This window comes from Sycon ciliatum, chromosome 5 (assembly GCF_964019385.1).
Source record: "Sycon ciliatum chromosome 5, ocSycCili1.1, whole genome shotgun sequence".
NCBI lineage: Eukaryota > Metazoa > Porifera > Calcarea > Leucosolenida > Sycettidae > Sycon > Sycon ciliatum.
In genome coordinates this window covers 28,451,863-28,464,618 of record NC_088647.1, presented here as the reverse complement: position 1 = coordinate 28,464,618, position 12,756 = coordinate 28,451,863, and the positions used below count along the sequence as shown (strand labels likewise).

The window sequence follows — 12,756 nt, the reverse complement described above, 5'->3', positions numbered from 1 at the left end:
CTCTAGACAGCTGTTTCGCTCCCTGTCGGAGCTCATCAGTAGAGGATGATAATGATGATAATGGAGGAATGATCATTCTTATACACCAGAAATGGCGCAAGTGCGCGCTTTCCACATATATCAATGGCATATGCAAGCTGCTAAAATGGTAAAGTGTGAGAACAGCGATAAATAATCATAGTACGCGCTCATTGGTGGAGAAACACACCACACAGGCGACGAAAATCTTACGCGGAATAATGATGCCAAAGGAAAGAACATGTATGTTGATTATTATGATGTTGCAATGGTTGCCAATGGACCTATTAGTATCACACTCACGACTACAAGTTTCCTGGTGTGCATCGATATCGGCATCAGTGGGGCCTCCCGCTGTCGATCCTGTTGACGGGTGGACAGGTCGGTGTGAATCCTGAACGGCAACCGAGCCTGTCGCGTTGGGGGATCTCGGCGGTTTGTCTCGGCTGGCCTGCATACATGGACATTGCAACATCATAATAATCAACATACATGTACTTTCCTTTGGCATCATTATTCCGCGTAAGATTTTCGTCGCCTGTGTGGTGTGTTTCTCCACCAATGAGCGCGTACTATGATTATTTATCGCTGTTCTCACACTTTACCATTTTAGCAGCTTGCATATGCCATTGATATATGTGGAAAGCGCGCACTTGCGCCATTTCTGGTGTATAAGAATGATCATTCCTCCATTATCATCATTATCATCCTCTACTGATGAGCTCCGACAGGGAGCGAAACAGCTGTCTAGAGGCGTGGAGCAATAATTATTATCTCTCAACGGAAGTGTCCTTGCTGGTGTCTGTATGGTTCGGCTGAAGAGCGCGTGGTTGTGATGAGTTGGGAATGCAATGAATTGAAAATATGGCCGAAAGCTCTGTCGCAATATTTAGTTCTGAAGGACTACCAACTGTAATTATTATTATGTGCATTTTCGCGTTGAAGTCGACCGATAGGTCCACTTCTTCGCTTGTGCTGGACAACGAAGGCAGGAGGATAACAAAATTTTAATGATACGCTGTGGGAAAAATCAAACGATCACTGTATCAGAACCAAAGCAGCACGAGTCAGAAGAAAAGGGTCAAAGGAGCCGCAGAAGTATAAAGTAAGTGGTGGGTGAACAATGCGGTAGAGAGCATTGAGTGATCGTGTGGTAGATCAGCAACAAAGGCACCATCCAAACAAACAAGGTCACATGACGTACTTGTACGTTGAGAAGAAGACAGATATTGCAGTGTCATCCGTCCCTGCTTACAGATCCTTTTCTGTCACCCGTTGACACAGAGCTCGCCACTCGTACCTATCCACTGCAATCTTCCTGATTCTGTGCAAGTCCTCCAGACTACTCAGCTTTCCGGCATCTGCTGCCTCCAAGTCAGCAGATAGTGTACCCGGCAGGCTGGTCCTCGGCCGTCCTCTCCAGCCCTTGAGATCCTTGTTGGTGTAGTGGCTGACCATTGCCTGAAAGGCTGGTGTGCTGTCGCACAGACGGAGGACATGTCCGAATAGCCTCCATCGCAATATCTTGATGGTGTGACTGATCGGGTGGCTTTCACATCGGACGTATAGTGCGTTGTTCGATATCGTCTGAGGCCACCTGATGCCTATAAGCGACCTCAGTTGACGCCGATGGAAGGAGTCCAGTCGCTCCTGAGCTGACTTGGTAACCGCCAACGTACCAGAGTTGTACAGCAGTACAGGGATGGTGAAGGCTTGGTATAGCCGTAGGCGAAGCTTTTCGCTTACCTGCTGGCCTCGTTTTCAGAGGTTCCACATGCCCCGAAAGGCAGCTGTCGCCAGTTGTTTCCTCCTCAGCACATCCTCATCATCACCAATCAGACTTCCAAGTTTTCGTGTTGATCTCCATTCTTCTTTGTTGCGATCATTGAGTCTAGTGATTTCTGTGTACTCCGTTTTGTCATGATTCATGTTGAGCGACCATTGCACCAGGGTAGAGCTCGCCATAGCTTCTAGCTGGGAGAGCCACCGCCGACTGGTGCTCACAAAATCTGCGTCGTCAGCATAGATTAGCTCAAACGGCAGGTGAAGATCAGCATGGGGTCTGGGGGCTGCTTCCTTTCTCAGTTGCCGCAACGCTGCTTCCAGATATACCGTGAACAGGACCGGTGACAAGGAGTCACCATGCGGTGTGTCAATAGTTGTCGGAAATGTTGGTGATGCCGTTTTCCGAAGGCGGACATGGAGCTTTGTTTCCGAGAGTAGGTATTGTATCAGACGCAGTTCATCCTCGTTCACGACTTCCTTTAGTACACTCATCAGTTGGTCACTGTAGCGGGCCGCAGTCTCTCGGAGGCAAGAACGCACAAGGGTCTCAGTGAACACACTGTAATTGGCACTTGAAATGGACTGGAAACGAAATTAACTGATTGGCAACTAAATTAACTAACTGGCTATAAAAGAATCGTGCGCAGCAGCTTTGATACAAAGGCAGACTCCGTACGCTAATGTACGGGGATACAGTACGGGGATATGTTATACTCTAAACACTATACGCTTTGAAGTATTGTATTGTATTTTATCACTCTCTTATTATTGACCCCCACAGAAACTTGTGATCTCTAAGCGGTCAAATATCAGCATATATTGACCGCTTATATTGACCACTTATTATTGACCACTTAGCCCGAGGACTTAGAACTTTTTCCTCAACTTAGAAAAAAATCAGAACTGAAAGAAGAAAAATCTGAAGCCAAATGCTGGGATTTGAACCCAAACTGTCAGATTCTCAATCAAAGAACTTGGGGAACATACTACAAGAGACAACTGAAAACTTCGGTTTACACAGAAGTAATGTCCAATGTAAACGGCATATGTACATACTATTATACTATTACAATAGTATTCCTTTCTTCCTATTGCAAAGCAAAAACAGTTTTAGGTATGCTATGTCGTGATAAATCTATTATTGCCCTCATAATCGGTCAATATATGAAATATAGACCTCGTAAAAGACCTCGGGGGACCTCGGTCTTTTACTCGTTCTATATTTCATATATTGACCTCTTTAATCGTGCAATAATAGATACGTATTGTATTTATTTAAAAGGATTCTCCAAAAGCAAATGGATGCTTATCACGGAAGTCTCCCACATAAATATCGCAAGAAAAATGGGGAAATGGGGGAGAGGAGAGTGGAAGATGAAGCATGGGAAGAAGGGAAACAAGTACCTAAATATCGAGGTATAAAAGCAGGAAAGAAATCGACGAGGGAAGAAATCACCTCTGCAGATAATAGCGGGACATTTAGATGAAAAAACCCCAGCAAGGATTAATTTCAAGGAAAAAAAATTCTCAAAACGGAAAAGTTCGGAATTCCAGTCAGAGAATATCTATGCTGTGAGTAATGAGCCTTTAGAGCAATGCGAAAATTGACAGAGGACTGAACGCAGCGGATGTGTTCTGGAAGTTTGTTCCATTCCACAGATAAACTGAAGAGAGGGGATTTAAGGAAATGGGCGCCAGAACGAGGTAAAACTATAGAGGACGGGTGACAACAACTAAGGGATACATTGAATTTGAAACGAATTAGCAAAGACGGAAACTGGTAAAAGACATGATGAAAATATAGCAAGGACAGAATCTGACGACGCCACTTCAGGGATGACCAAGTCACCAGCGTGCTAACGCTACACCTCCCCTCTCAAATACAATCACGTCCTCGTGATTCGAATACATGTACTACATGTAGGTGATAGCTGGACATCAACAACTGGCTGCTATTTAGAAAGAAAAAAAACTGGCGGCATGCATGGTCGCGTCGGAATAAACTCGACGATAAGAGATAGGCATAATGGATGACTTAAATAATATAATACAGGTATGGAGTCGTGAACATTAAAGTAGATCGCGAATTACTGGGAGAGCGTCAACCGGAGTATGGCAAATAATATCGGAAATGATAACGTTTGGAATAGACAGAAGAATGAACTGATAAACAAATCATAAAGTAGAAACACACCAGGTTCACACGATCTCACGGGGTCAAAAGGGGAAAGAACTGTCCTCCAAATAGGACCTGAAAAACCACAGCACTCTTGCTGCACAACGCTGGCACAACCCGCCAGGAACATCGCAGTTCAAAAACCGAACTGAATACACTATAACTATAAGGGGCATTGTCACACACATTGTCCCACGTTAGCTGGGTAAACCGTGGCTCACCATGATCAGACTCCAGTCTCTCCGGAGGCGTGGGTTTGAATCCCACCGCTGCCACCAATTTGTAGCGGGCCGCAGTCTCTCGGAGGCAAGAACGCACAAGGGTCTCAGTGAACACACTGTAATTGGCAATTGAAATGTACTGGAAACGAAATTAACTGATTGGCAACTAAATTAACTAACTGGCTAAAAAAGAATCGTGCGCAGCAGCTTTGATACAAAGGCAGACTCCGTACGCTAATGTACGGGGATATGTTCTACTCTAAACACTATACGCTTTGAAGTCCCCAGCTTGCCAACGCTACAGTCATGTCTGATAGTGTCAAATGCCTTTGATAGGTCAATTCCGAGGATGTGAATACCAACTGTAAGCATTTGCTAAACGTCGGCACTTATGAGTAAAATGTGAAACGATGATCGCAAGGCACACGACGAAGGGGAAAGAGAGGATTTGTTCAGGACTGTTTTCTTGATACATGTAGTACAAGTATTATCACCATTTTGTTTCGCTCTTTTTCCCCTTGTTTATCTTTTATTTGTCCATATATATAAGATTTGTTTCAAGTAGCCCCCATTCCATTGCTACATAGATTCACTGACGAATGTAACAAGAAAACAGTGCTGAACAAATCCTCTCTTTCCCTTTCGTTGTGTGCCTTGCGATCATCGTTCACCATTTTACTTATAGATGTCGGCATTAAGCAAATGCTTACAGTGCAATTTGTCGTCCTTGTTGCTGTATTGAAAAGGAAGAGTGCAATTTTCTTGATTTGGTGTTGATATCTTGCTTGGGGACCCAACACACCATACTTGCATGTGGCCAGATTGCCTTGCCGAGAACCTAAGAGATTCAGTGCATTTATTCTGTTTTGCATCGTAGATCAAACGGACGATCATGCCTAATGTTATACGATAATGGAAAAGGAGAAAAGAGAAGATAACTTCAAAAGTGGAGTGGAGAAAGCCCAGAGCGAGGAGACAATAGACAATGTCCACTAAGACGAGGCCACACTGCTGGCTGTTGTCTATGGCCGTGAGAAGGATGTCAACCGCGACGGTGATGGCGTCCTCCGCAGAGTGGTGAGGAGGGAATGCGAACTGGTTGTCGGGAAGTAGATGTTCCGTGTGGATAAACTAGCAGAGCCCCTTGATGACGATCTTCTCCATGATCTTTGACACTACTAGGGGCAGCGAAATCGGCTTGTAGTTCTTTGAGACAGATGGGTCACCGGATTCGAAAAGTGGAGGCACATTTGCTAGCTGAAGAGAGCTGGGTACTCGCCCCTCAGCCATTTAGGCATTGATGAGAATGGTCAGAAAAGGAGCTAGAGCATGGTCGAAGTGGTTCAGGATGCAGCACGAAACTTCGTCACTGCCGGTTGATTTTCGGTCGTCAATAGCCTGAAGGAGATACCTCCTCACAGGTGGCGGGCTCGAATCGAATGAGTGACCTTTCTTGGTATGGACCAGCGTGTGGCACAAGGCGAGCTGGCCGAGTGGGATCTGTCACGACATCTCCGAATTGCTGACTCTGGCTGCCAATATGTGGCAACAACGGCGTGTCCTTCTTCTTCCGTCCGTCAAGGCCGTTAATCACTTGCCAAGTCTTTCGCGGATTCGACCTGCAGGAGTTCAGCAGTTGGTGGTAATGGTTGGCCTTCGGCTCTCTCTCTCTCTCTCTCTCTCTCTCTCTCTCTCTCTCTCTCTCTCTCTCTCTCTCTCTCTCTCTCTCTATCTCTCTCTATCTATCTATTTCTCTTTATCTCTCTCACTCTATCTCTCTCTCTCTTTCTCTCTCTCTCTCTAACTTTCTCTCTCTTTCTCTCTCTCTCTATCTTTCTCTCTCTATCTATCTACCTATCTATCTATCTCTATCTCTCTCTGTATCTCTCTGTCTCTGTCTCTGTCTCTGCCTCTGTCTCTGTCCGTCTGTCTGTCTGTCTGTCTGTCTGTCTGTCTGTCTGTCTGTCTGTCTGTCTGTCTGTCTGTCTGTCTGTCTGTCTGTCTGTCTCTCTCTCTCTCTCGTTGTCTCTCTCTCTCTCTTTGTCTCTCCCTGTCTCTGAGTCTCTCTCTCTCTGTCTCTCTCTCTCTCTGTCTCTGTCTCTCTCTTTCTCTCTCTTTCATCCTAGGATACTGACTTTGGGTTTGGGACAGTTCGTCTTCGCTTTGCTTCCCCTTTGTGTACTTAACGTACATTTGAGCCCCCCAGGTTGGGTGATCTGTTGCCTTGCGTCGTCGAGTTATAGTAAATGGGCTTACTAGTCTCGTCATCATCATCCTGGAGCGTTCAACATTCTTAGTTGCCGAGGGACATACACATGCGCACAACTTCGCGGCGCATCCCTTCCCCTCATTGGAACTTTCCACACCGGAGCCTTCAAAGTTGGAAGGTTATTGGTTTGCGCTTCGTACATGTGTTGGAGCTAGGCGTCAGGTTGTTGAATGTTTCAATACCCTTTTTCAGTTTTGTGCCTTGTTGTAGCACTATCTAACTCTATAAGATGTCGTTACCTTGGTGGACTGTAGTGTTAGTCATAACACGTAACTTATTGGTCTTTTCTCTTTACATATAATATTGGCTCAACATCCGAGTTCTAAGGAAGATAGAACGTATTTGTTGAGAAGTAGGAAGGCCTTCGCGAGCAAGATGCCGTCCCATAGAGCACGAGAGCCTGACGATACACCTGACTTGATAGTTTACCAGGTACATGTATGATGATGACAGCATATCACGAGCAGGACAGGTAATTGTGTAGGGTCTTTACAACTCCCTGGGCACAACAGAGGACGAATCGGGGGTTAACCGGGGCATGACTCCACGCGGTTCACATAGTAGTCGGAGGACCGGGATCCTATACCAACCTGTCTCCGGTTGCAATCAGGAACACGGGTTTCAATGTGCCTGCAGCAGGTGGTACCCTGTCATCAGGATACTCCAGTACATGTACATGACTGTACATGACTGAATACCATGTACATATTGTACAGGAACTTGTCAAATAATACTAATCACCAGACAGTTAGCTGTTTAGACATTGTTAGCCTAATGTTAGGTCTCCTCAGCAGAGCTCAGAGGTGGTGTGTGTGTGTGGGGGGGGGGGGGGAGGGGCGGGGGGAGAGAGAGAGGGGCAAAGAATCAATGTCGGATTGCTCTAACTACGATAAACACAGCGAGTTTTGCACGAGGGCATACTTATAACATTGACGCTAATGAGAAGGAGTGCTCAACCAAGCCAGGACGAGGGAACGTAGAAATTCTGATGTAAGAATCTCATTTTCTTTGACTCATCTGGAAGAGAGCTGTGAGAATGTGTAGTTAACCCCTAAGATGATAAGATCATGCATGTATATGATTGTACAGGGCATATCAGAGAGTTGTAACTGGGGTATTATTTACCACTGTCTCTCGTTCATAATATGATTCATATGGCGCATGACCGGGGCCCTGCCAATTGGGCTCTGGGTGAAATGAGCAATACATAACCCTGTCCCGCCCAATCCACATGAAAGGCGCAGCTTTGAGAATCCATCTCCAATACACACAAGGTGTACACCACACGGAATATCAGAATGCAATCGACTCCACTTGTAGCACACCCGCACGTAGCGAATTTCGTGATCATACTCATAGCGAATCAGAGTCCATGTCCCTGTTTAGACCCATACAAACAAAACATCCCTTACAGTAGATCAAATAATTTTCGTTGATAAGGAACCACCATATCTCTTCATCTTGTGGGGCGGCATGCTAACTACAGTTGTGGCAAGTGAAATCCAACACTTGGCATAAGGGACTGCACCGTGCATCCTGCAGCCTCTGCAGCCCTGCATACGTACAGTACATGTGCTGCATAAAACTTTATCTGTCTGATGGCAGAATTCGTACTCATCACAGTCAAGGTTCAAAAGGTGCTGGCAAAAATGAATGTGAAATGGATACCAATACTCCTTATGTGCACCATGTTTGTGAACTGCGTGTATCTAAGCTGTGACCTTTCGACCTGTTTGTGATGCATACGGCTCTATAGTACAAATTAGGTGCAGTGCATTACATCATTGATGTCCATTTGAGGCGCTGTCCACTATGGCAAGTGTCCGATTTCACTTGCCACAACTGTACATTGCCCGTCCGGTAGTGCAATGTCTCACATATTAAACCAATCATACTGTCATGAGCTACATGTCGTGTTGCTTCTATGGTGCGAATCCATTTCGGTTATAAAGAACCTGGCCTATAGAGAACTAATTCTCCTGTACAATGGTGTTGGTTATATCAGGAGTTGACTTAGCTATGGTCAAAACAGTACTATCTATACAGTATGGATGCTGTTCACGTTATGAGGTCACCGCTATACACAGGATACTGCATTAATGGAAGAAGACATTACAAACACTGCTACCTTGAGGTTATTTTCAACAGAATCAACACACACACACACAAACTACTTTGACTTTTCAACGCCCGTCGCGGGAGGCGATGGTAGCGGTGCCACGGCAGAAACCATGGCAACTTGTGCGGGAATTGCACCATTCAACAGCTTGCAAGGCTGAAGAATTGACCTCAACTATTCAGCCTCAGTAGTCCACACCACACAGGTTTGAAGCGGGTTTTTGTAGCCACACACAAACACACACACACACACACGCACACACACACACACACACACACACACACACATGCACACACACATACACGCACGCGGGCGTGCATGCACGTGCACGCACGCCTGCGTGCACACGCACACGCACATGCGCGCACGCACAGACATACACACACACACAAGCACCATGTACCATGTGCACCAACCACGTGAGTCGACAGAATCAGTACAAGGAAAACGTGATGTCGATGTGAACAATTCAAACTAACTGGTGCATAGATATCCTAATCATATGATTAATCTGCGAGAAAACAATCCAATAAGTAAAATTAAAAAAATTCAGAACTATTACAGCCTACATACAATGTATAATGAACTCAGATGGAGAGACAAGGATTAAAATGAAGAAGAAAGAACCAAAGCAAAAATATATCCACCACTGGGCACAAATAGTATTCTAGCAATTGCAAACTTTCTTTTCTGAGATAACCGGGCGAATAAACACCGGGAACCAGAAGCTACCTAAGAATAACTGGTGTGGAATGCTGTTATACCATCTACCTAATCCATTAAAAAATCGAAGTACTGTGGTATAAAATACGTGAGATGTTCAGTTCATGTGAGAGTGCTGTAAGATAGAACACATCACCAAGTAAGGTGGCGGATGAGCGGAGGAAAACCAAATTCTCAAAGAGAAGTGTAGAAAAGACAACTGACAATTATTTTAGGATGTACAACTAAGGGGTTGTGTGTGTGTGTGTGTGTGTGTGTGTGTGTGTGTGTGTTGTGTGTGTGTGTGTGTGTGTGCGTGTGTGTTGGGGAGGGGGGGGGGTAGAGGAGTAGGATGGGATACAAGATCAGTTTGTGTCACGCTTTGTTCATTTACGTTATGATGCATACAAAAGTGTGAGCAGGTGACTGATGACAGATGTCAACAAGAAACCTTCAAAACACGAAAATCTTGTCATTACCGCCAGAGGAAACAGCTACTAAACCCTCACTTGTCACGCAGACACCCATCGGCTCGTCCAGCTCTCCGTTTCCAAACTCAGCCAGTGGTGTGTAAGTTTCTGTGGCATATACCTGCAGAGAACATGGACAACACTGGTCAGTGTACAGGAATAACACGTATTATAGATGGTTGATGCATGGTGATGTATGGATGATGTATGAATGATGGATGGATGCTGTATGGAGGACGCATGAATGATGTATGGAGGATGCATGAATGATGTACGGGTGATACATGAATGATGCATGGCGGGTGCATGAATGCTGCGCAATTCATTAATGGATGATGGTATCATGGAAGGTATGGGTTAGCATGGTTAAGCCACACTGGAAAATAAGCCGCACTGGGGTATGCTTCTCTTTGGTTGTATTACTGCTGTCTAAAGTGCGGCTTATACATGTCGCGAAATGACTTGGATCAATTTTTTTTATTGCTGTAGAATGAGAGTAGAAGAGTAAAATGTACCCTTGTTTTTTGAACTGTAAGAGCTAAAGTACTCTTGCTTTACTTGTACTCTGTGCATGCAGTGTACATCACTTTCTGTGTTCATATCAGTGTTGTCTGATGATTGCACTGACCATGAATCACAGACTAGCAACAAACTGACCATGCTCCACTGTTGTATATGTACTGGGTACTACTCTCTGCCTGTAGGTATTTAGAAAGAAGAACACGACAACAAGCTCTCCCTTACCATAACACGTCCATTGCCATAATCTACGACTAGCACATTGCCGTAGGTATCTGTAGTGACATGTTGCGGGGCCCGCAGCTGACCAAAAGCACTGCCCTTTGACCCGAACGAAGTGATATACTCTCCATCGACGGTCATCACCTATTGCAGGAATAAAAAATTGAACATTCACACACACCACTGTGGTGACAGTAAGAGTATAGATATAACAGGAGTGTAAGAATAATACTCCAACACACAGTGCATAGCTACTACCATTATGACTGTAGTGATGATAAGGTTACTGGTGTGCAACTGTAAAAACTCAAAACCTGAGGTAAAACATGGACCTGGCACCAATGAACAGTATAATTATACCTATTTTTTGTTGCACAGACACTGGTTGGCTTGTGACATGATGAATAGACGTGACGTTAAAAAGTCTAACTTCACATCAGCCTATACACTCTTACACTGAAAAGGACAAGTAACAGGCGAACATGGCCAACAAGCACTTGCATAACGTACACATTCATTTCTGATTGGATGAATATTTTCCTGCCCGACCCTGTCCAGTGTATATTCCGATAGATGGGTTGTCAATACCAGTAAAGTCTCATGCACACTAGACATGCAAAAAAGAAACAATATAATTCCAGATCTACATGAAGATGTTGCAATTTCAGTGGATATAATTGAAGAAGGTGGCTACTCCAAATTTTGGATCTCGGCTCTTGCCAGAGAGCAACACATTTTGCAGCAGTAACGTTCTGAAGCTCAGCTGATACAGGGGGAATTCCCCGGAACACTGCATATAGCAGAGGGTGGCGCTTTTTTGCAGATTTTCTGTGTCAAACATTCCACTTGCTGCTCATTGGCTCTAGACGGCAGTCATGAGTCAGTCAAGTGTCAAGTCAATCAGAATGAAGTGTAAGCAACAAAGTTTGGAACAGCCACCTACAAAGACCTGTCACAATGATATGGAGCTGAATTTGCTACTGCTTCCATTGCTGCTGCTGCTGCTGTACTAGTTTTATTAGTAGTAGTTGTTGTTGTTGTTGTTGTTGTTGTTGTTGTTGTTGTTGTTGTTGTTGTTGTGTTTGTTGTTGTTGTTGTGTTCGTCGTCGTCGTTGTCATCATTGTCGTTGTTGTTGTTGTTGTTGTTGTTGTTGTTGTTGTTGTTGTTGTTGTTGTTGTTGTTGTTGTTGTTGTTTTTGTCGCCGTCGTCTCTGTCATCATCATCATCGTTGTTGCTGTCGGTGTCATTGCGGTTGTTGTTGTATTCCGCATCATTGTTGACGTTGTTGCCAGATTAACATGATAACTTACCTGGATGCGATGGTTGTTCTGGTCAGCAATAAACAACCTGTTGTGGTACACTGTGATGCCTTTTGGATATTGAAATTGGCCTTGACCACTACCTTCTGTTCCAAACGCATATCCTGTCTCACCACTGCATGGCACAATCTGTACAGTACCAGTGTACATAGAAGAATATACACCTGTGAGTTGTTGTCTGATGATCGATTAAAACCGTGAAACTCAGAGTTACAGCAGAAACGCTTTTGATTACTCTCAAGTGTGTGTAAATCTGTGAGATATGTAATTCATTTGCAGACAACTTACAACTAGATTTGGTGGTAGGGCTGTGACAGAGCTTTATGAAGACTTTCTAAAACACAAACATGTAGTGATGTACCGGTATGCCAATGGAACCCACATGCATGTTCATACATAAACGCTCTCACGCACGCACACGCACACACACACACACACACACACACACACATTTACACACACACACAAATGCTTGCACATACATACACACACGCTCGCGCACGCACGCACACACACACATAAACAAACATAAATGCTTGCACATACACGCACACACTACACACACACACACACACACACACACACACGCACACACAAACACACACACACGCACACACACACACACACACACACATGCTCGCACATACACACAATGCACACGCACAACACACAACACACACACACCCACACACACAATCGTGTACACACCCTCAAGCCCCAGACACAAACACAAGCCAAATGGACCCGCCCACCCACACTCAAACGGCTCCACCCACCCACGTCACACCAATGCCCTCAACCTGTATACCAATGCGCTTGTCCTTTTACATGCTCATTTCCAAAGCTTGAAGGGCAAGGGATTCAAAGGCATCTTGAGATGATGGATTGGCTATTGATCCATCCAACGGCAGACAACTTCTACTGAAATCGACTAA

General features: G+C 44.8%; 1 protein-coding gene across 1 annotated transcript; it reads right to left on the bottom strand.

Moving 5' to 3' along the window:
- Nucleotides 1-1,779: 1,779 nt before the first annotated feature.
- Nucleotides 1,780-2,295, bottom strand: LOC135816957 (uncharacterized). Its single transcript, XM_065330060.1, has one exon. It carries the CDS (start codon nt 2,293-2,295, stop codon nt 1,780-1,782), a length of 516 nt encoding a protein of 171 aa, XP_065186132.1.
- Nucleotides 2,296-12,756: the final 10,461 nt, after the last annotated feature.

Bases quoted from the DNA above. Each gene is read 5' to 3' on its own strand.
- LOC135816957 (XM_065330060.1), bottom strand. From the start codon at position 2,295: ATGAGTGTACTAAAGGAAGTCGTGAACGAGGATGAACTGCGTCTGATA.